Source organism: Aphelocoma coerulescens, chromosome 9 (assembly GCF_041296385.1).
Source record: "Aphelocoma coerulescens isolate FSJ_1873_10779 chromosome 9, UR_Acoe_1.0, whole genome shotgun sequence".
NCBI classification, from domain to species: Eukaryota; Metazoa; Chordata; class Aves; order Passeriformes; family Corvidae; genus Aphelocoma; species Aphelocoma coerulescens.
In genome coordinates, this window is record NC_091023.1 from 22,437,323 (window position 1) to 22,459,915 (window position 22,593).

General features: G+C 47.7%; 1 protein-coding gene across 5 annotated transcripts in view; it reads left to right on the forward strand.

The window, feature by feature from the left end:
* Positions 1–22,593, forward strand: part of TNIK (TRAF2 and NCK interacting kinase) — a 151,553-nt gene that overhangs the window by 16,944 nt on the left and 112,016 nt on the right. For all 5 annotated transcript variants that reach the window (XM_069025045.1, XM_069025048.1, XM_069025049.1 and 2 more), the window contains exon 2: positions 10,101–10,166. In XM_069025045.1, coding sequence (XP_068881146.1) covers positions 10,101–10,166 — 66 coding nt within the window. The remainder of the gene's footprint in view (positions 1–10,100; positions 10,167–22,593) is intronic.

Consider the following 22,593-nt stretch of genomic DNA (forward strand, 5'->3'; position numbering starts at 1 on the left):
CCCATTCCTGAGTATGGGGAAGGACTGTGGGCAGGGCTGAGATGAGGGGCTGGTGGATGCTGGCACTTTGTGCCTCCAGGAGGGTTTGGTCTGATTTTTCAGTTGAAATTCCAATTATTATGGGCTTCCTCACCTGCTTTGTTTTGTACTGGCCTTCAGCAGGACGGTCCCTGTAGTTTTACAGGGCTTGCCTAGCTGCTGTATGCATGTTTATATTAACGTTTCCAGCCTGCTCGCGTGAACTAATAAAAAATCCTGGAGCTCTGCAAAGAGTTAGATAATGTCACAGCTGGTTCCAGGGACCAGAGCTAGCAGAGAGCTCCCAAGGCAGGGAGGTGTCACAGGGCTGTAATTTGACAGGGAGCACAGCTGATCCTGTGAAGCAAAATGTGGTGGTTGGATTTACGGGACATCGAGATGACTTGCAAAGCAAAACGTACACATCTTCCTGGGATGTCTGGGAGAAAGGTCCCTCCACTTTGTCTCATCCAAAGTGCTGCTCTAATGCATATATCAAATGAACTAATAAACTAAATAATCTGTGTGCCCCCACCGAGTTTGCTAATTCGGGGCACTGGGGTTTGAAATGAAAAACATCTCCCTGAATTTCTGAGAGTGTTTCACAATGTAGGAAGCCACCAAGGATTACAGAAGACTTGCTATGGGAAATACTTTACACCCTGGCAAAAAAATTCTTGCAAATCACTTCAGCAACTGTGGATCAACCCTGACTTTTAGGCTGGTTTTTTGGCATGCATTAGGCAGGAGCTTGCTTTTTGCTGTGGGACCTTGTTTTCCACCCAGTGTGAGTGTCTGTCATAACCAACCTTTCAGGCTTCCTGCTGGATCTGGCATTGCTGGAGACAGCCTGTGAAATGTAGGAAAAAAGGTGAGAAGCCTTCCTTTCCCCTTCCCCACAGCTTGTTAACTCTTGGATGAGACACGTATTTCTAGACTGAAACATGCAAATTAACATATATTTGATATTATTTTGAAAAATTTTGCTGTTTTGTCAAGACAGTTCAATGTAAAAGTGAGTTTATAGTACACAGTTTTGGCAGCTTGTTGGTATAGTTGTGGAGTTTGGGGTTTTTTTTCAGTCTATCCCGCAGAGTTCTGCTCAATAATTCGAAGTGATTTGTTCCCTGTATTGTCCTTTCTTGAAGCTACTGCCACTGGAGAGTTACCTGCCTTCTTGCTAACCAGCCCTTGTAGAGCCAAGTGTGAGGAGCTGATGACAAGTGACAGGCTGGGGGTAAACTCTTTGAAAAGCATGAAACCAGCAGATAACTCCATCTCCAGATGATCTGTGAAAACTGGGCTGATGTGAGAAACTCTCGACTGAATCCAGCAGGGATGTGGTGTTTCTCCAGACGTGTATATAGGGACAAGAAAATATTGAAAAGCAATGGCATATCTTTAATCTGGGATGCAGGGATTTCTGGAATGCATGCCTTCATGCCTGGCTGTGTGTTGGTGCACAGATCTCTGCTGTTGAAGGCTGTAGTCTATGGGTTGTTGATACTACAACCCTTTCATCCCTAACAACTTTTCTGGTCAGCTCAGCCCACAACCATAACTGAAAAATAGACATAGAGGTACAAAACCATCCTAGTTTAAAAAAGCAAAAGGTTTTAAGATTGCTTTTCTTTTCTTGCTCCAAAATGCATATGGGAGTGAGATGTTCTCCTGTTTTAAGGCATCCCTTTGGCCACAACTCTCACTGCAAGGAGGGAGCAGGGCTGTCATTTCTTGATAGAGGTGATCCCATATGGTGACCCCAGCAGCCTCCTGTGAGGGCTGCAGAAGCTGGAGTGTCCAGCAGTGCCCCAGGAAGGTGCAGACTGGGTTCTGTCACCCCTGCAGACACACTCAGACGAAGCCACAAGTGTGACCTGCTGTGGAGAGTGGATTGTTTGCCCGCATGTGAGAGGGGGCTTCCTGCCCTTGGCGTGGGCTCGGCAGCAGCCCTGCTTTATGCAGTGTGTCTCCAGGAGTGGGATGTTAAGAGGCTGTAGTTCCCAAAACAGCTGCCTTGCTAAGTAATTAAACCAACTCCTCCGAGACCCCATAAACCTTTGACAGCATTTAGTGGTAGGTAACGATTTCAGCTTGATGCAAACATTTGCTGGCCAAGGTTGAAACTCTATTTCTCAGAGGGATGAGATCTACACATTTAGGAATAATATCTTATTGGTCTAAAACTACATGAGTGACTTCTAGTGAGGAGAGCGTCCAGCTGCTGTGCTCTAATTGATGTCTGCTTCCAAAGAAGTGTGGTACAATACTGCTAGTGACTTCAGATCTTCTGGGGACTATAGATATGATTTATAATTGGCACTGCAGCTTTTTAGAGACACTGAGCTTAGCCAAGCCTTTTATATATTGCCCCGTTGAAGTTGTGTGCTTGAATTAGGCATATGTTGAAGGGGTTGATGGCGCTGAGGCTGCTTTCATCTAGCAAGGCATTGAAAGCCCTGGGGTTCACTTAGCAGTTGTGCTTTTGCTGATGCTTCTGGTCTGATTGGCTTCTGGCTGTTCTAAATGAACAGTCTTCTGTGAACTGGAAGGTGGGCTTGTCATACAGCGGCAAACAATTCATGGAATCTGTCCTGGTGATCTGTGGAATGTGCTGTAGAGCTTTAAAAGGGTGAGAGGACTAGCTGCTTTGGAGGGAAACTAACTTCAAATGAAGAATAAGTACAATTGTGTTGTCTTGAGGGTTACTGAATATCTCAGCATTTTCTTACTGTGCTGAGACTCACGGAGGCCACATGTTCATCTTCATTAGCCTCAAGTCAAAACTAGCTGCCTTTTGCTTGAATGACATCAGGAGAGATGGACTCACCATGTTGCTAGCAATGCTTTTGAAGGACTGGGGCGGAGGCTTGGACCCTTCTTGTTTTGATTGATGTAAATGTGTAGCTTGTGGGTGGCTTTTTCTTGGACTGGACTGCTCTGACATGCAACATTGGAGGAAGGTTAATTTTAGATGTGTCATCGTTGTCCTCTCCTGTGTCACTGCTGCATCTTGGGCTGTGGGACCCACCATTTGCAGTGCTACAACTGCATCATTTTGGTTGGGAAAAACCATTTTTTTCCAGGTCGGTGCGTATGTTCTTTACAGGCTTGGAGCTCCCACGTTTCATATTTGTGGAGAGGGTACAGAATGGCTGCTTTTTCTTTTGACATGCTAGAAAGGAGAAACTAGGTCAGAAGAACTATAATTTTGTGTGTGCAAGTGTGAGTCTGTGAGCAGGAAATCTGGAATAGTCAGTTTATTGTAGCTTCAGTGGCTTGGCCTCCACAGGACCAAGTGGGAATGAGCTGTGTGTGTGCATAGGGGATTTTGTATTTTTCTTCCCTTAGCACTGGTGTTGGCTATTCCTTTGCTGGCTGGGGGCTACAAATCCACACTTACATCCTAACTTGAACAGGTAATAGTTGAAGAAGTAATACAGTTTTATTGACTGAAAAGCCCAATGTGGTGATTAGTTCTTATTTAATTTTGCTGCTGCCAGCTATTGGCAGGTCTTAACATTCTGGAGAAGAAAGAGACGCTCACATGGTGACTGGAGCTTTATTGCAGTGAGAAGCTGTGGAGGAGAGTGTTGGAAACCTGGGAAAGTGGATTTATGATTGAGGAAGTGGTAATGGACAGAGCACAGCTGTGGCTCTCAGTAGGGCCTGGAAGAGCATCTCCTGGTAAGATGCTGCAGAGGAGTGGTTCAAATAGATTTGTAAACAGGCTTCTCAGCTGTCCAGGTGAGACATTTTTCTTCTGTTAATAACTTAGCCTTGAGAGCAGTTTTTCTTAATGCTGTGTAGTAATGCTGTTTCTAGACTAACATCTTTTAAGTTACAGAGCTGGGTGTTTGGGGGTGAGGGAGGACAAACTGCTTCTTCAAAATGAAAACAAAGCCCTCGGGGAGTTCATTATTACTCTTCCAAGTAGAGCAGCTTGTATTGCTTGAGTAGGCAGGAGGTGCAGTGGTAGATGCCATTGATGATAGCTTGTTTTGTGAGTCTCTGGATGGGTGGGCGAAGGAGGGGAGGGTACCAAAGCTAGCAGGAGAAGGCGTGAGATTAAGCAATCCCTGTGAGGGCTGAGTAGCATCCAGTAGTCCAGCATGGTTCTGCTTCATTGCTTGGCTTTTATCTCAAAAATACCTGTGCAGCCTTTTGAGGTTTTTTGCACTGCTTTAATTAATGGGCAGGCTTAGTTTCAGTCACACATCTGTGTGATTGAAACTTGGAAAAGTCATGTCCCCAACCTCTTTTTTAGAAAGTTCACAGTAATTCAATCAGTATTTGGTTGCCTTGGCCACTGCCTTTCTGCTTTGTTTGCTGCTGTCTGCAGCTATATTAACAATCCTCTCCTGGCTTGTGTAGTCCATCTTCATATTACTCACTGGGCTGTTAACTAGAAGCGCCTTGGAGATGGAGACAGCCAGCTGATTACTAAAAAGCAGCTGTGTCTTCAAGTGCTCTTCAAACCCCTCTATTTTTCTCTGAACTGCATGTCATTTGGGGTAACTTCCCCAAGGTGATCCAGTACAAGTGCTTCAATTCCTGCTGTAGAAGCCAGTGGAGAAAGTGCTGCAAATGATGTGCCTTCAGAAGGAATAGCAGGGGACTTTGTAGAGCTTGAGGTTACTCAGGCCTGATGCCTTGGAGATTTATGGCTGTCTGCAGAGCTTCTAGAACTTCTTGCTAACATGAGAGGTGGCTTCACAGAGTATGGTCCAGCCCGAGCATTTGGCCTTGGGGAAATGAAGTCTGGGCAGGTGTATAGTGTGAGAGCTGAAGGCTGCATCCTTGTACTCGTTCCTTGCAGTGATGCTTTGCATAATCAGAAATGTTACCCTGATGACAGTTTTGCCTATTGAACTCTACTGCTGAAAGGTTTTTCTGTTTCTCCTGCATTCCTTGCAAAACCTTTCTCACATTCTGGATCAACGATCTTCAACTTCTAGTTGGAGCTTGATGGGTTTGGAAGACTCAACTTTCTTCAGGCAGTTGACACCTCAAGACAACCACTTGGGTTGAGAGTGCTGCCATGCCAAGCTGTGTGATGCCAGGTGGGATTATGGCTCTCCTGGGCTGTCTGGGTGCCATGGCATTGCCGTTAGTTTACAAGAGCCAACTTCTTGTGAAGAATGACCCTGTGGTGCTTCCCAGTGCCAAAATTTCTCCTTGTGACTGCCAGGACTTGTCTAGGTAGAGGCACCTGCACACAGACAGAGCGCCCTGGGTCTCGTGTTGAGGGTGACGAGTAAATGGCCTTTGTAAGCCCTTGGTTTTTCTGGGATCTCTTGTTGAGGCTGTTTCATTATGGAGATGTAAGGCAGAGGCTCATAATATCCTGATGCTTGGGAGCATTAGTTGCACAGGCTTTATATCTTGGTGGAGATTAAAAAAACTCTGCTGATGCCACGGAGCTGCTTTAGCTGATTCGTGCCTGGGGACACTCCTCTGTTACTGACCCGTAACTGCACTGCCTCCAGTTACACAGTGCATTTTCCTTCTCTAGGGTTGTAACATTTGCTTAATGACTGGATAGCTCCATGATTTTTGGCTGGAAGTTGTCATTAGCTGCTAGAATTGGGGGACTAAGTGCACAATGATTACAGAGGCTCCAATCTCTGATTTCCCCTCGTGCGCATCCACAGCAATCGTGGTTTAATTGGTGTGCCCCTGGGTTCCCCTCTCCTGAGCATCTTTCCACTGTCTCCTCATGTAACCCTTCCTGTTACATCCTTTTTGTAGAAGGCTAGAAGGGAGAAAAATGAGTCTCCTTCAAGGAAAACAAGCAGATTTGCTGTGCAGGCTGTGTATAACTATTTCCTGTGTTTATGGACAGCTGCCTGGCCATATTTAAAGATGGCTAACTTGTGTTCTGCTCACTCAGCAGTCACCGTAGCCAGCACTAATACACACCTGCAGCCCTTGGCCTGTAGGTGACTTAGCCCTGGGTGTGGATATTGCTCTCTGAATAGTCTCCTCATGCAAAGTGTTGGCTGTTTTGTGCCTTGGACTTGTTGAGACATCATTGTGTAGGCAAGGACATCTTTCAGCTTTAGTTCTGTGGGGGGGGTCTGGGTTAGGCAGAAGGGAGCAGTTTTACCCAGGAACCCACGAGCCCCACTGTGTGCTCCATGCTGATAAGTCTTCAAAAGGGAGGCATGTTCTGTTACTGAAATTTGAATACATCCTGCTTTATCATCCACACACAGAAGTCCCTTTTCTGATAATGCACCAGTTTCAAATACAGTGTTTATTGAAATAAAGTGAACTTCTTTTTTTTCTTTACCCATGATACTGCTGGAAAGGGGGATGCCTCTGTGTTTTTCTGTGTCTCAGACTGGTTTTAGCCACTGAAACTTTAGTACCACTGATTTTCCTGAGAGATTAGTAGAAACATAACGATTTCCCACTTGAATTTGAGCCGGTACTGGCTGTAGCTGTGGCAGCATGATCGTATCCTGGCACGAGAGAGCTCAGGTCCCAACCCATCTCTGCCTGGAGGGACATTGGGTCTGCACAACCCTTGCCACAGGTGCTACTCTGTGAAACATTTCCCATCCCATGAGCAGCTGAAAAGTCCTGTTGAGTGTTTTGTTGCTTTACGGAGACCATACTTCATGGAGTGCCTGAGTTTGCTCCCGTGTCTTCTGGCACAAATTCTGAGCAGCAGTAGCAGGGAGGAGGGCAGGACCCTACCTTAGTTTAAGGGCTCTTGGCAAAGTCCTGGTGCTACTACAGCTATACAAATCCTTTTCTAGTTAGAGTGAAGCTAACCTAGAGCTGAAAATTATTTGTGGGTTTGCCTAAACTAACAGCTCACCCCATTTTTTCCTTTTATTTGTGGGCTTGTTATTCAATGCAGATGTTTTCAGTTAGATACAATAGCTCTTGTGAAGGCATTTTGGGGTGTGGGAAGAGGGGGCTGCTGCAGGCTTATCATCTGTGTGTCCCTCCTGGATGAAGGAGGGGGCATCTGCAGAAGGTGGTAGGTGCGGGGCTGGAAGCAGCCGTGTGGGATGAGCTTTGCAGCCACCCCCAGCCAAGTGCAGCCCAGCGCTGCTGTGAGCCTTGATCTGCAGCACAGGCTATATTTGGTCTGAGATTATTCCCTGCTTGGCCTGGATTGGTCCTGGTTGGGGCTCTGCAGGGTGGATTTCTTTTTCCCCTGGCTAACATCACCCATGCTGCATGCCTCTTTATTTTTCCCCACTCCAGCCTGCCCGAGCTGCTGTCGCTGCTCTCTAGTACCCTCCCGAAGCATCTCAGCAGGGGCTTTGTGGGATGTGCGGGATGTGCCCGTGGTACCAGGGACAGCCTATTCCCCAGCAGCCATTAAGATGCAAATCTCTTTTCTGTCTATGAATCAGTCCAGGGGAGGCCAGTGGGAAGCAGGTTTTTTTCCTTGCCTGCCCGATCCTTTTCTGTGTATTTTCTGGAAAGGCCATTAATAGCGTGTTATTCCTGGGTCCTAATGGTGGCTCCTGGGGAGAAGCTTTTGCCTTTGACTGCCTGCTGCATGGGAAGAAGGCAGGCTGAGGAGGGCAGTGTGTCTGGGAGGAGAGATCAACCCCCTCTGCTTCCTGACATTGCTGGTGCTCCCAGAGAGTTGGCTTTGCTGAGGTGGCAGCAGTCAGGGGAGCAGTGTCACTCCTGGCTGTGCTGAGAGATGCCCAGTTACCTTGGCAATGCTTCTGGGAAAATGCAGGGAGAAACAGGATGGAGAGGGAACATGGCAGCAGAGAAACTGCCTGGCTGGTTGGGAGCTGGAGTGGAAGATGTGGGTGATGGGAGTGATGGGGGAAAGCCCTCCTGGCACAGAGCTGCCCCTGGCTGGCACAAAGCTGCCCTGGGCACAGTGGCAGCAGAAGCAGGTGTGGGGCAGGCAGGTCTGCAAAACAAGTGATGGACGGACTCAGGCAAACCTGTTGGAGCCACAAGTGTGACGTTTGCACACATTAGAGCAGTGAGCCTGGGATGCTGGGATAGGGTGCTCTTTAGTTTGGGGATTTGTGGAAAGAGATTGGAAAACATATTGCAAAAAGGAGTTCTTTTTATCAGAAATGGCCAGCTGCATCCCTGGGTGTTTCTCCAAACCTCCTAAGCATATGCCCTAGGCATGGCTTTCTTCTGCCTTAATCTCCTAGTGAATATTCAAAAATAGATATACTTGTAGCAGTGGAAAAGCCTCTTTCTGAGTTGTTTCAGCACTGCAGAGAACAACCCTTAGGAAAGAAACTCAAAAAATAAACAGCAGCTGCTGCCATGTTTCCCCCTCCCCCGCCTCCTCACCCAGTGTGGAAACCCGGTGTCGGTTCCCTTTCCCATCCATTCCTGGCATTCCCCTGCCTGGTACCAAGGCAGCAAAACCCACAGGCTATGCACACCCATCTGAGATGCTGCATGCTGGAAACCTGTTGTGCTGCAGCTTCACCTGTGTCTGCCCCAAGTGTCCAGATGAAGGTGTGTTTGCACCAGGACAGATGTGTTCTCGGTGGTCTCCAAGCCTCCTCCAGCACAGCTTCCCTGCCCTTTGCTGCAGATTGTCCCACTGAAGGCTGAATGGGGTGCCCACCCTGGAGTACCCCAGGGCTTCCTGGGCAGCCTGAGGAAGCTGCTCATATATGATGGAGGAACAGGCAGAAGGGGGATGTGGCATTTCTGAATGATCAGAGGGGTTGCTGTCACCCTGTCACGGAGCTGTGCCAAAGCCCGGCAGCTCCACGGCAGCATGTGCTCCTGGCTGGGTGGAAAGTCACATCAGGACTCAGATTAATTCACTTTTGTGGCATTATTACTGGGTTCAACCTTGCTTCTCAGCTGCTCACAAAGATCCAGTGTTTGACTTTTGGACCCAGAAGCATCTTGAGTTCGTGCGGCTTCGTAATGAATGAAACCTCTGTGTCCGTAACAGGGTGGTGGGTGTCCATCTCCTCTCTCCCCAGGAGTGCTGCTGGCTGATCCTCCTTGGCCTCCTTGGAGCTGGTAACTGACCTGTCTGCATCCCCTTGGATTGCAGCTGGGCTTGCTGGGATGCCAAGACATCCAACAGCTCAAGTGACTCAAACTCCAGCAGGGAGGATGAGGATGAGTGGTGGTGTGGGAAGCAAGTCACTCCTTGGCTGGGCTCAGGGACACACAGACCCCAGGGATGTCAGGATGTCTCCACATCCGCCGTCTTCCAAGGGGATTGTGCTCTCCAGAATTGGAGTGATGAGTACAGGAAAAGGAGGAGGAGCGGGAGAGTGTAAATAAAGCTTCTGGAAGGGGAAAACCCACCGAGAGGAGAAAATAGCAACGCTGGTTATTCTTTCTTTCTTTCTTTCTTTCCCCACCCTCCCTCGTGCCTCACTGCTCGTATCATCTTTGGACTGTGCTGGTGGGTGCACATGTGTGTGTGACTGCACCTCCTCTGGCTGGGGACATGCCAAGTGGAGGGGGATCTGGGGACAGGGTTTGGGGTTTTGTTGCCACCCTCACAAGGTATTGTGTCCTCATATAGCATTGCCCTGGATTTGCTCGTCTCAGTTGACAAGCCAGGATATCAACAGCCAGGATGAACCAAACCAGAAATGGCCTTTAGACCAAGTAACAGTAGTGCTGCTGACGTCAGGGATAGACCTGGAAAGCCCAGCTTTGAGGCCCAGAATGACATCCTGTCGGTTAGCTTGTTTTATTCCAAAGCAGATGCATGAGAAAATCTAAGTTTTAGTGGCAAATGTTTGCTGTTGTATTTAAAGCATACACTGAGTGTTCATACATCAAGCAGATGACAGTCAGACAGGTGGAGGCTCCCTCACAGGCACCTGCCTGGCATCTCCCAGCCCAGGTGCTGGAGGTGGGCAGCCCTGGGCAGGTCTGTGCTGCCCAGAGTGCTGGGGGTGCCCACACAGTGCCATCACCACGACAGTGCCACGTTTCTGCGCATTGTCCCTGTAATTCCCATCCCTGATCTGCCTGAAAACCTTAAACCCCTCAAATCCCTTTTCAGACAAATGTTGATCTTCACTGAATGTTTATTTTTTTCAGATGTCTATAAATATTGTTTATTTAATATTTTTTTTCTTTTCTCCTAGGATCCTGCAGGAATCTTTGAATTGGTGGAGCTCGTTGGCAATGGTACCTACGGGCAGGTCTATAAGGTAAGAGTTCCAGCTGAAGGGATCCTGTTTGCCTTGGCTGTGTGTTGAGCATGGAGCATCCCAGCACATCACCCTGACTAGGCTTTGACCATTCCAGACCTGACAAGAAGCCCTGCTGAACTCTGGCCTTTTGGTCTTGTGTGCAAGTACTGTGTAGCACACAGAGCTCTTAGAATAAGCAATTCACATTAGTTCTGAAACTGTCACAAGAAAATTAATTGCCTTTTTTTTCCCCCCTTTCCTCCCAGTTGCTTTTTATTGATCAGATGATGAGGAGGGAGTGAAAAGTCTGTGCTTTAATAGCTAAATCTCGATCTCTTCTAAGAGCTGAGTTTACGGCTGCAATAGGCTGCCAAATGAGTTTGCTACAGTCTAGTGCTCTGCTTGCACGTGGGCTGGCTGCCGTCCTTTCCACTGGCAGAAACCTGCTACAGGATTAAAAACACTATTAAAATGTTTTTATTGAAGTGCCTGTTACAGTCAGTAGGATTGCTTTAAATTTTTCTAAACATCTAGAAGCAGCAATCCAGATGAGAATAGTGAAGGGATTGTGGAGAGCAGGATTTTAAAAGCATGAACTTCTTTACAAGAATATTTAAAATGCCCACCTCTACTATATTATATCACCTGTCCCAAACACATCTTAGCTTGGGGGATTTCCAGATTTTGTCGTCTTGGTGGCATCTTTTTATGGATGATTCTTGTGCATTTGGGGTGGGATTGAATTATTTCAAAGTCTGGGGTTTCTGTGCTTATGTATGGTGGGGAGATGTTTCTTGTCATGGTTGCATGAGGAATTTGCCAACTGTTTTGGTTCTGTTGGGAGTCAGTACCTCCCCTGGGCCTCATTCTCCAAGAAACTCCTGTACGTGTGGGCACAAGTGCTGTGTACACGTACTCATGCGTGTGTGGGCACACAGGGATCCTGTTTACCCGTCATGCCCATGTTTCATTTTGACTATAGAAAGGAACATACTCATGTGCTCCTGCTCTCTGTGGCTTTGGAGACGCAGCTCTTGCCTGTCATGCTCTAAAAGACAGCAAGCTGCCCCTGCTGAAGAGAATGGTGTTTAAAGAACCAATGTTCTTCATCCTCCTGCTGCTGTGGACTAATCCTGTCAGTAGAATGATCAAGGGATTGAAGTGAACTGAAGATGAACTGGAACTTCTGGAGTTTTAAATGTATGAATTTTTGAACTGGAATAGATTTTAAAAAAAAACCAAAAACAAAGGAAAAACTGCCCCACCCCAAAGCTGTTTTTATCAAGGTTATATTCCAGGGAGCCTTCCCCTCTGGTATTCATTGTTTTCCCACCATGTGCTCCCTGCCACGGGAGCTCCCTTCTGAACTGTTTTTCTTCTCAGCTGCTAAAATAACGGTGGAAGGTGACCTAATTTTAACTGGTTCATATTTCTAACAATCCGTGGAAACTATGTGCCTGTAACGGCCTTTTCAAAGCGTCATGTTTTTGTGGAGAGCAGAAAAGGGAAATAAGCTGGTGCTGCTGGTTGTGTGGCTCAGCTGATCGGATTTCCTCTTGCTGGGTTCGATTCTTTCCGTGAGTCTGTGTGTTACCTCAAAGGGGAAAAAAAACCACCCAGAAATGTCCCGAGTGTAGGCTGAACGTTTCTGTGTTCCTTTTTCCCATGTTGTACAAGGGGAAAATCCTCCTCCTAACTGTTTTTAACTTGCTGGAGTAACCGGATTGTCCTCAGTGTGATTCACGTGGTGCTGGTGCCAGACGGGATGGTGCCGGGGGTGGAGGGGAGGACGTTGCTGTCCAAACCAAATTAGTAAGTATTGAGGTATGAGCTTAGGCTAAGCTTGACTTCACAGCTCTCTTGAACTGAAGTCCAAGAGTAGCACACACTATAAACAAAAGGAGACTTTGATATAAAACATACATAACTGTTTATGGTGTCCCACCCTAAAACCCAGCACGGAAATAAGATCTCTACGATTCTTTTTCTCCAGATACCACCGCTGTATTTATCTCTTGCAGCAAAACAAATGGATCAACTTTCAAGACACACAGACCTTCTGGCTCCATTCTAAATCAGCCCTTAGAAGTGATCCATACCTAGGAGCAGTGTCCTCTGTAATTAGATGGTAGTTCCACTGCCATTTCCAAATCCCTCTCAGGCAGGGCTGGACTGCTTACAGAATCATTTAGTTTGGAAAAGGTCTTTAACACTGAGTCCAGACAGTAACCCAGCAATGCCAAGCCCACCACTCAACCATGTCCCTAAGTGCCACATCTACACATCTGTTAAATCCCTCTGGGGTGGTTATGCACCCGCTGTGCTGTGTTACCTGAGGTGCACCACTGCTGCCCTCCTAGAGGCTGTGTGCGCCTCTGGTTGTGTTTTTAGGTTCTGGTGCTGGGTGCCAGCCCAAGCTCTGCACGTCAAACCCCTGTGCTCTCAGCTAGGAGCAGTCACCTGGTGAGCATCACCTCCCCTTCTCATGGCTGGTCCCTCTCTGAAGCAAGAAAAGCAACTTTCCTCTTGGGAAGAGGCAGAAGTGAGATGTTTGTTCCAGGCAGGGGATAACATTTTATGTCTGTGTGCTGCAAGACTGCCAGAACAGGACTGCAGTCCTGATGTTTCCCCTAGAAAATCTGATATAGCAGCCAGGTCTAACACTGCTGCATGGCCATGTTTGTGCTGGAGACTACAGGTGTCCTGGTGGTAGCCAGCTGGCCTGCCCAGGACCTGGGGGGAAAATGTGCAAGGTGCAAACTTCCACTGATCCCATGGGATAAAGGGCATGGTTATGTTGTTCTGACAGCTGAACGATCTCACAGCCCAGCAGGATGGGGAGCCTGAGGAGTGTGACAGGAGCCCTGAGAGAGCAGGGATTCATGGAGACAGCCCCTGCCACACCACATGCCTTTCTCCTTGCTCAGAGGAGGAGAGCCATGTTGGCCCAGCCTGGTGCACCTTGAGAGCTCCCAGAAGGAGGGCACCCACTGCCAGAGTGTGTGCACCGGGATGCAGCTGCTACTTTGATCCTGCTTTCTGGGTCATGGTTTGAAGATCCCTTTCAGGTGGTTCACAGTGCTTCTGTGAATCAAAGCCTTGCTCTGTGAGCCTTGTGCTCGAGGCATGGCAACTAGTTTGGTTTGACCTCTGTATTTTCAAGTAAAGGTCTTTCTTTGCTCAGGACAGCAGGTTAAAATATCCCTTTGGTTCTTCCCAGCTCTGGTCATACCCCAGTGACACCTGGGCACTGCGGGAGCCCTCGGCAGCGACCTACTCTGCTCTCACTTCTCTAACCCCAACCACAAGCTCTTTGCTTTGGAAAAATGCAGAGAGAAATAACATTCCTTGTTCGCTGCTTAACAATCTCTTGTGAATAGCTCGACTTTTATTTTAATGAGGGACCACACTGGTGATGATTTATCTAATTGAATCAGAAGCTTTTCTTTATTTTCTAATAATCCTGCATCTTATGTTACAGATTGTAAACTGGTTTTGCAGAAAGACTGAAAACTTGCTAGCTTCTGTGCCAGACATTGTAGTAGTAGTGAATTTTTGTGCCCTTGGATTTTATTTTTGTTATAGGTGTTTAAGGAATGACTATGAGGAATACAATGAGTTGGACTCGGGGAATTGAGCCTTTGCCTCACTGGTTTATAGCTGATGGCTGAAAGCAAAACTCTAAACACAAAACTCAATAAAACCCTTCAGAGCATTATCTAAATTGTGAGGAAACGCTGCTTTTATGTCCCAGAACATTACTATTACTGTTTATTTCTACTCTGCATGAGAGCAAACAAATACTCCTTAAAATACCGTGTGTGCTAAGATTGCCTGGATAGATCAGGGCCACAACCAGTGGTGTGTCCAGCACCAATAAATACATGGGTTCAAAGTCAAAGGACACTGGGTTACTCAGAAATACCTGTCCAATAGATGGTTGCAAAGCTTGGGGACCCATGTGGTGGGCTACTTACTGTGCACTAAGTGGAAAACCAGAGCAATCTCCCAGTGTTCTTATGGGCTTAGCTATGGCCATTCAGACAGTGGCCCATGGATGGTGTCAGCCAAGAGGGATTTTGATGCCTTTGCAGTAGTGAGAAAAAAAATCAGGAAGTAGATCAGATGGTAACCTTTGTACCTCTCATCTTGTGTATTTTACAACATTGAAGTAAATGATGTTGAGATTACGTACTCACGTGCTTCTTGCCAACTGTACCAGGAGGACAGTGGTCATTAATGCCAAATACTGCTTTGCCTTGTGCCCTGGGGATGTGGGTCTCCATTTACAGCTTCAGCATGGTTTTATTTCACAGGGAACAAGATAGAGTTTGTGGGCACCTCTGTAACTGCACAATAACTATTGATTGTTTAATTATCTGGTAAATGCCATATAATCACCAAGCTATTACGCAGCAATAGTCGCTGCTCTAGTTTAGAGTGTGTGGGATCCACGTGCCGCCAGTGTCAGCTGTGGCCCTCCAAGGAGCTCCTTTACCATCACCACGTGATGGGGCAGGGCAAGGGAATCACCCCTAGGAGCCACCCAGGGCAGTGGAGCACTCTCAGGTTGTCCATGTCCTCTGCCAGCCCAAGTGAGGCAGCTGTTTGAAAAAAACATGGTTTTTGTAATTGCTCTTTGTTGTACTCTGTGTGTGTGTGTCTGTCTGGGGTACAATACACAGGGGGAAAGGTTGAGGAAATGCATCCCAAGGTCTTTTGTGAGGATGTATTTTTTTCCAGCTGGTATTTGCTGGAAGCCAGGGCCGACCCACCTGGAGGCAAACGCCCAGGTTTGACCCAGTAGATGGAGATGTTGAGGTATGTGGGTATGAGAAAGTGAATAAAATATTTGAAATCCAAGGTCACCTGTTGCTGGAGAGCTGGGAGCAGCAGGGCTGCTGGGGCGGTTTGGTCCCTGAGACTGTGAGAATGTCCCAGGCACAAGCCTGTGTTTGATAATGTTGTCCTGGACTTTGCAGATGCCAGAGGAGGAGGGTAACGTGTCCTGCGCTCCTGGGTGCTGTTCGTGCACTCCATGCACAGTGGCATCTTTCCTCCTGGCATCCCCAGGCATTCCACCAGTGCAGGCTGGTGGGGTAGCCCGTAAACATCTTTAAAAAAGGCTTTTAGAAGACTCCTTTTTCCTTTAACTTATTTTTGAGGGTGGATATGAGAAAATAGAGTGGGGTCTCTGCTGTGTTCAGCCTGCCTGACATCTGTCTCAGTCTGGCTGCTGCTGATCAAGTGCCGGGCCCTTGCATCAGCCCTGGTGAGAACAGAAACTCTTCAGGTTCCTGGGTCATTATTAGGAGTTCAGATAATTAGCCTGAGTCAAGAATGACAGTAATTGTCTTTAATCATCAGTTGGTTTATTGTCTCCCTTTCTGAAAGGCTGATGGTCAATAGCTCGATAATTAATCACTGTTGCTTTATCTGCGTGGAAGAAGCTACCATGCCGCACACAATTAATATTTCCTGGGGATTGTTACTGTAAAGAATTAACTGTAGTTTATATACACAGCTTTTACAGCTGCAGACTGACTGCTGTGCCTTGCTTGAGAGGCCAGACTGAATGTGTGCACACTGGTGCCTGCAGACCACCCTTGTCCCAACACCTGGGCCTGCGGTGCTGGGTGCTGCTGCTGAGCACACCAAGGGCACCTGGTGCCCCCATCCCCAGGCTGTTGAAGGAATTCAGAGCCCCATCATGCTGCAGTCTAAACAAGGAGCTCTAACCCTAGACAGCCAGCTATTGCATTTGAAGGTGCACTGTGAGCATTTCTCTTTTCCCACCTTCTTGTTTCTCAGATGAACTGTGATGGTGTGAAGTTGGGTGTGACTTGAGCCGCGTTGGTGGTTCTGATGTTGTATCCTCAGCTTTGGGTCCTTTTTTGTGTTTTCAAGCTCTTCAGAGGTTACTTTTGCTGCAGGGCGCAGGGCAGGCTGAGTGTAACCACATGTGTGTGAATGTGTGTAGCCATCCTTCCTCATGCTCTCATGGTCACTGCACATGCAGGGTTGGTCCCTCTGGTTTGGGAAGCTCCCTGGCTTTGCCCATGGTTTAGTGCTGCACTGAAAGCCTGCTCCAGGGACTGAGGCAGGGGAGCACTTTGTGTGTGCCCACCCTGCCCTGTCCTAGGCTCTTCCTTCCACTGAGATGGTTTTGGGGTTGGCTGGACCGCTCACATCCACATCCAGACACAGACCCTTGTGGGCGGTCACCGGCCACACGTCACCTTCAAGGTCAGGGATGGTCTGTGTGGGTGTGAATGGATTTGCAAGACTTACAAGCTGCTTTATAATCCTTCTGTATTACGAGCACAGTATTAAATATTAAGCCATTGTTTCCACTGGGATGGCTCCGTGTGCTGGAAGAGAGGATGGTGGTGCTGCCGTGTGGGGATGCTCACCAGGGCTGGGGTCTCCACTGCTTCCACAGGCACCAGCTCGCAGGTGGTGCTGGCCTTTTATCAGCTCTTACTGGGTGACAGGAAGGGGCTGGGCTGGAGTACTGGTGTGTGTGATAACTCCTGTAGCCTTATCAGAAGGAAAACGGGTGATCTCAATTTTTTCAGCTTCCCCACAATTTTATAGTAGCTCTGGAGGAGAAGGTCCTTTCCATGCTGACTCAAATGGAGTGTGTGTGTTTCTGAAACACAGATTTGTTTTTGCCATGCAGGCAAGGAAGTCTGAACTGAAAAATGCTTAAAGTGATGCTTCATTCTTACAGAGAAAAAAAAAAAAAAGGCAAAAGCTTTGTTACCAGAGCAACTGGTACATCTTGTGCTGCTTCATTTCTCTGAAACACAGAGCGAGCCCTCAGCCCTCCCTCCCCCCACAAGAAACCAGCCCCCACACACCTACGCACCAATATGTCACATTAGCTTCAGTGCTTTCTGAATAATGGAAGGAAAAGGTGCTTTTTCAGTCCCAGAGAATGCAGGTTATAAAAGGTGATTTAAAATGTTTCTGCATTGCCTCCCTTTAAATCTCTGTTCCCTTTCCCTCCCTGCAGAGTTTGTGAAGGGAAAGGGCAGGGTGAAGGTCAGGAGCAGACTGAGGCATCTGTGGAGTGACATTTGTCCAGTCTCTCTTGTATTGCTGGATGCTCTGATTCTGTAAATACTGCACGGTTTTGCAGGACAAAAAAATATCTGTGATGTCTTAGGGTTAAAAAAGCTGCTTTTAAAGATGCCAAGTGCAGTCAGTGGTGCTGCAAAGCATGGGGAACATGTTTGTGTGGGTGCCAGGCAGGGATAGGGATAGAGGGAGAGCCCTCTCCTTGACTTGTGGGCATTAGAAGGTGCACAGTGCAAGCACCTGCTTTGCAGATAACAGGAGCAAGCACCGTGTCCAGTGCCACCTTCTCCTGTCCCAGAGGAATGGCTGGACTGGGAACTCAGACTTGTCTTTTCTCTGATCTTTTGTGAGGACACTTAAAAGTGAGAGGCTGGGGTGCAGTGTGGGACAGGCGTTTAGAAAAGAGCCAGCTTTCAGAATTTGGGTTATTACATGTAAAAGCATCGCTCTCTGTTTTGGGAGGGGTGGCATCTTGTCTGCTGAAGCTCCCATAGCTCTGCTCCCTCTAGGATCTTACCAGCAGTATTTTACTAGGGTGTGGCTGTGACTGGTGGGTGAGATGTGCGTGCTGTAAGGCTCGGGTGGGTTACAAAAACCATTTGCTGTTAGTTTGTATCCCTCTAATGGTAGCCCCGGGCTGCAGGGCGCAGGTGAGGAGCTTCTTGCTCTGAGCAGAAGCTGGTACCTGCTGCTTTTTGCAGTTGCAAACTTGGATATTGTATTTAAGAAGTAACAGGCTCTTCTGGTGAATTAGAGCCGGGTGCAGTACGCAGGGAACCTGGGGCCAGATCCTCACTGCTCTGGACTTCTCCAGTGACCTTTGCTGAATGACTCCTCTCTTCTCCTTTCCATCTTTCTTTTCCCATCCCTGTCTTTACCCCCTTTCCCGATATCATCAGAAACAGCAATGCTGGCGTGGTCTGGGGGGGCAGAGCTGGGAGTTTCTGGGTGGCACCCGCACTGGAAATCCATCTATGAGGTGATGGGGAGGCTAGGTGCCCCTGCAGCAACATTTTGGAAACAGAAGGCTGAGAGCAAGGCTGATTCCCAGCGGAGCAAGTACAGCAGCTGCTACTAGGTCAGCTGAGGAAAACAACCGAGAGAAGCACTGAAAAGTAGGTTTTGGAGCCGGGAGGTGTTTTGTTCCTCCCAGCTCTGAAGGTGCCACTCTCAGCTAGGAAGGCACTTTTTAGAAAGCTTAGAGAAGGGGATGGGAGGAGCAGCAGGCTGTTGGTCCAGGCTGTGCATTTGAAGCATTTGCGAATGCTGTGGTGTTTGTCTTCAGAGACATTTCTTGCTTGTCATTTTTTTTATGTCATTCCCAGTTTTGATGCAGCTTGACTTGTGGCCGACCCTGAGGACTCAGAGGCAAGCAATGCCTACAGGGAGCCAGCTGGAGCTCTGCAGCTTCTCCTGGTCATGCTTTGAAGACTCACTGCAGAGAGAATGGTGTCTCTCTTGAAATCTGCTGTTTATTTTTAGGTTTACCTGGGAAGCCCTTTACACTAATTACCTAAAGATGGAAAGCGCCAAGCAAACACAGCCTGCTTCCAAATGTTGTGGGATTTTTTCCTCTTCTTGCATAAGAATGGCAGATTGGTGTAAATTTTTTTTGGTTTTGTTTAAGTCTTCAAATTTTTTTGTGTGTCTTTAGGTGTCTTAAATTCTTGTGTTGAAATGTGCACATGGAAGCGTGTGGCTAAAGGCCCAGGTCCATCCCCACATCCCCTTGTCCCCCAGCCCATCTGAGCTCATGTGTAGGTGGCTGTGAAGGAGTTTGGGGCTGCAGACAGTGCTGCTATTAGCTGGAGAGGGATGTGGGGGAACCTGAGCCGTTGTTAACACAAGCTGTGGTGATCCAGCCCAGAGAGTCCTGTCAGGTGCCATAGTCACCTCTCCCTGTGCCCAGTGCTCGCCCTTGGGTGTGGAGCATCCCAACCCGTGTGCTCACACAGTTATCTGCCTTGGGCTGGGCTACACACCTGTGCACTGATGTCCCAGGGATTGCTGGTATTCTCAGACTTCCCTCCCCAAGGCTTTTTTTCTCTCCTCTGGAGCAGGGCAGTGCTCTTAAAGAGGAGTTGGTAAATGCTCCTTTTCCATGTGTCACCTTGGTTTTCCCAGCAGAGAGGTTGTTATGGGATGCATCCAGGAGACTCAGAAGTGGCCCACAGGCCTGCAAGAGGATGAGAAATTTAAGGGCTGGATGGGGGCTGGTGGGCTTTGTCTTGCTGTGAATCTCTAATTTATTGTGGTGGTTGGACCTGGGGTCTGTAGGAACCTCCTCATTTGTTGGGCTATTTCATTTGTGAGGTTGGGGGGTTTCACCAAGAGTCACCCAGTGTCAGCAGGAGGAACAACCTGGAGTGGAAGGGATGCTGCTTTGCTCCAGTTTCGAATATTTACGGGGATGTTTGTGACCCCTGGCAATGAGTTTCCAAAAGGAACAGCCTTCTGCACACCTTTGTTCTTTTTTTTTTTTTTAGCCCCATTGTAAATCTGAACCTGACAACAAATGATACTTGAAATGACCTGGAATGTGCAGGAGCAAAAAGGGACAGGGAGGTAATCCAGTCCATTATGTCTAAAAATGGGAGCCATGGAAGGATGGAAGGGAGAGAGTTTTGTAAAGGACCGAATTGGGTATCAGATGCCTGTAGTTAATTTTACAAAGCTGCCCACATGGCTGGTCTGGAAGCTGTGCTGGCTTTGTTAGCTCTCAGTGGCCACTAAGGATGGAGAGGCAGAAGCACCTTGGCTGGGCAAGACCCGTTAGTGTGATGTGCTGCTGTCACTGGAGGAGATGCTCCTCCTGGGCTGCAAGGAACAGATGATGGTCCCATCACATCTTATTTCAGTGGATGTGGCCTTAGCTTGATGTAATTATTTTTTTCCCCCAGTTAGTGCTGAGTGGGGATATTGTTTCAATAGGTCTGGTTTATAATAAACAAAAAATTTTGTTAGCTCCTTACAGTTCTTCTGCTCCCTCGAGAAATGGTTATTAACAGGGTCAGTGTGAAGGAATGTATTTTATGTTTGCCTGCATGGTATCTAGAGCAAATGAGGTCAGGATTATATAGTAAAGCAGTTACATTAAAAAAATAGTAACTCATGGTTTCCTTATTATTAGTTAAAAGGTGTGATTCATGCCTCACAGGTTGGTATTGTGTTTTCCTTGAAGTAACTGTTGGTGTTTGTGCACTTCAGGGTGGTTCCTCCATCTGGGCAATCAGTCCTGGGGTCTGCAGGGATTCCTGGTGGAGGCCTCAAGTTTGGGATGATATGGGAATCTCTGGTACTGAGCTCTCAGTTGAGCTTCTCCTCTGGAACCCCTATTTTAATGGTCAGTAGTAGTAACCAGATGGAGGGTTGGAAGGGAAAGCTAGGAATTCATTCCAAGGCCTCTGCTCCCTATCCTTAACTTTCCTGATGATGGTATAATGACCAGGGCATTGGGCTGCTGGGGCTGTGTGCCTGCATTCAGGTCAGTGTCCTGTGTGGCAGAGCTGATTTGCATTTAAAAAACCCAAAGCTTACGGTGGCTGTTGCTGAGGGAAAGTTGAACTCGATGGCAAAGGAAACAGAGGTAAGCAGATGTGCTGGGAGAGACCACCATCTCTTGTGCCCTGCTCTCTGGGGCCAGCACAGTGAGATGTGGACAGGGAACCATTTCACCCTTCCACATTAACTCTTTTCTTCTTGCTTTGCATCCCCATTTGAAAAGATGGGAGGTTTCCACTCTGGCATATCTCGCTGTTGATAAGTCTTTATGCCAATACTTTCCTTGGCATTGCAATTTCTCCCTGAGCAAAACCATTATTTGAGAAGAAGATGCCTCATTCAGTGCCTAACCTGAGCATTCAGAAGTCTCCAGCCAACCTTCCCCCTCCCCACCTGAGACTCTTCAGAGTTTGAAGCTCTCATGGACAACACAAAGGCTGGAAATGCATCTTTGTTTTACAGAGGTAGAAATTCAGTATAAGCAGTGATCAGGGCTTAGGAAAAATTGCAAATTCCACTGGACTTGCCATTAGTCTCTTGGTTTTTTTTAGAACAATTATGGCTGTAGTTGAAGTGGGCAGCACCAGTGGAAATGCCTTTGCGTTCCTAGGCTTCAGAGATTTTCCCTTTCACACTTTAATTCAGCAGGTCCAGGATCAAGGCCAAACCTTTTCTTTTCTACATAACTAATAGAAAGACAGCCAGTTCAGCAAAATTTCTGTAAATAGCCTGTTCCAGATGAATTGTGAATTGTGTATGTGAATGCCAGTAGGGCTAACACGAGGGGTAGTTTGCCAAAGAAAATGGAAATCTTGTGTTAGAGAAACAGGCTTCCGAAACGCAATGTCAGATTACATTTTTGGGCTCTGCAGAAACATTGTTTGCTGTAGTCATGAAACTGCCAAAAATGCAGAAAAGTCTTGATCTGTGGCACTGAAGGGCAGTATCCAGTGGGTGAGTCCTGGTCACAGAGAAAACACTCAGCATCAGCTGAAAATCCTGCAGCAGCCCAGCACTGAGCTGGGCCCGTGAACACCTGCTGAAAGGACTCCTCCAGTATTCTTAATGTTTTTTGAACTGACAAAAGCCAGCATCTCTTGGGATAGTCATGGTGTGGTTTGGAAGTACTCTGCCTTTAGCATCCACACTGATTCAGGGGCTAGGGGGGCAGTGGGCATCATGGGGAGGTCACTCAGCTGGGCAGTGACCCAGGGCATGGCTGTCCCCCAGCAGGGATGCTGTCGATGGAGTTCAGCCCCCCCAGGAGCAGCTGGGTTCGAGGTCTGTCACTGTTCAACCTTTAAAAGCCACCATGGATGGGGTACATTGTTCCTTCATGCTGGCTGCCGTGTGACTCCTTGGACTGCAGATGGATTTGCACGTGTTGCTGTGCTGGTGTGATGGATTGTGCAGTCACAGGAGAGCTTTCTGCTTGAGGAAGGGCAGGGAGAGGCTGGTTCTCCAGCCATTCATGTGTCTTTGGCCTGGGTTGACTTGGGCTCTGTGAATTGTTGGCGTTTAGCTTTGTGCAGAGAAAGCAGAACACGTTTGCTCACCCAGCACTACAGCACCACCTCCATCTTCCAGCCTTTTTCTCTCTTGTGGCAATCTTGGGGATTTGTTTTTGTTTGGACCTTTTTTATTTACATCTGCCCATAGTAGCTAAAACTTGGCCGAGGAAATCTGGTGCTTTTCCCATGCTGTTCCACAGCAGATACAGGGTTGCAGAGCAGTGCCAGCAGCTACAAAGGGCACCTAGCAGGGGATTAGCCAAAGGGCTGACAGAGAGCACAATTTTGGGCTAGGCCATGTGTCTAAGATGACCCTTCTTCCTCCAAATCTGCCATCTTTCTTCTAGAAG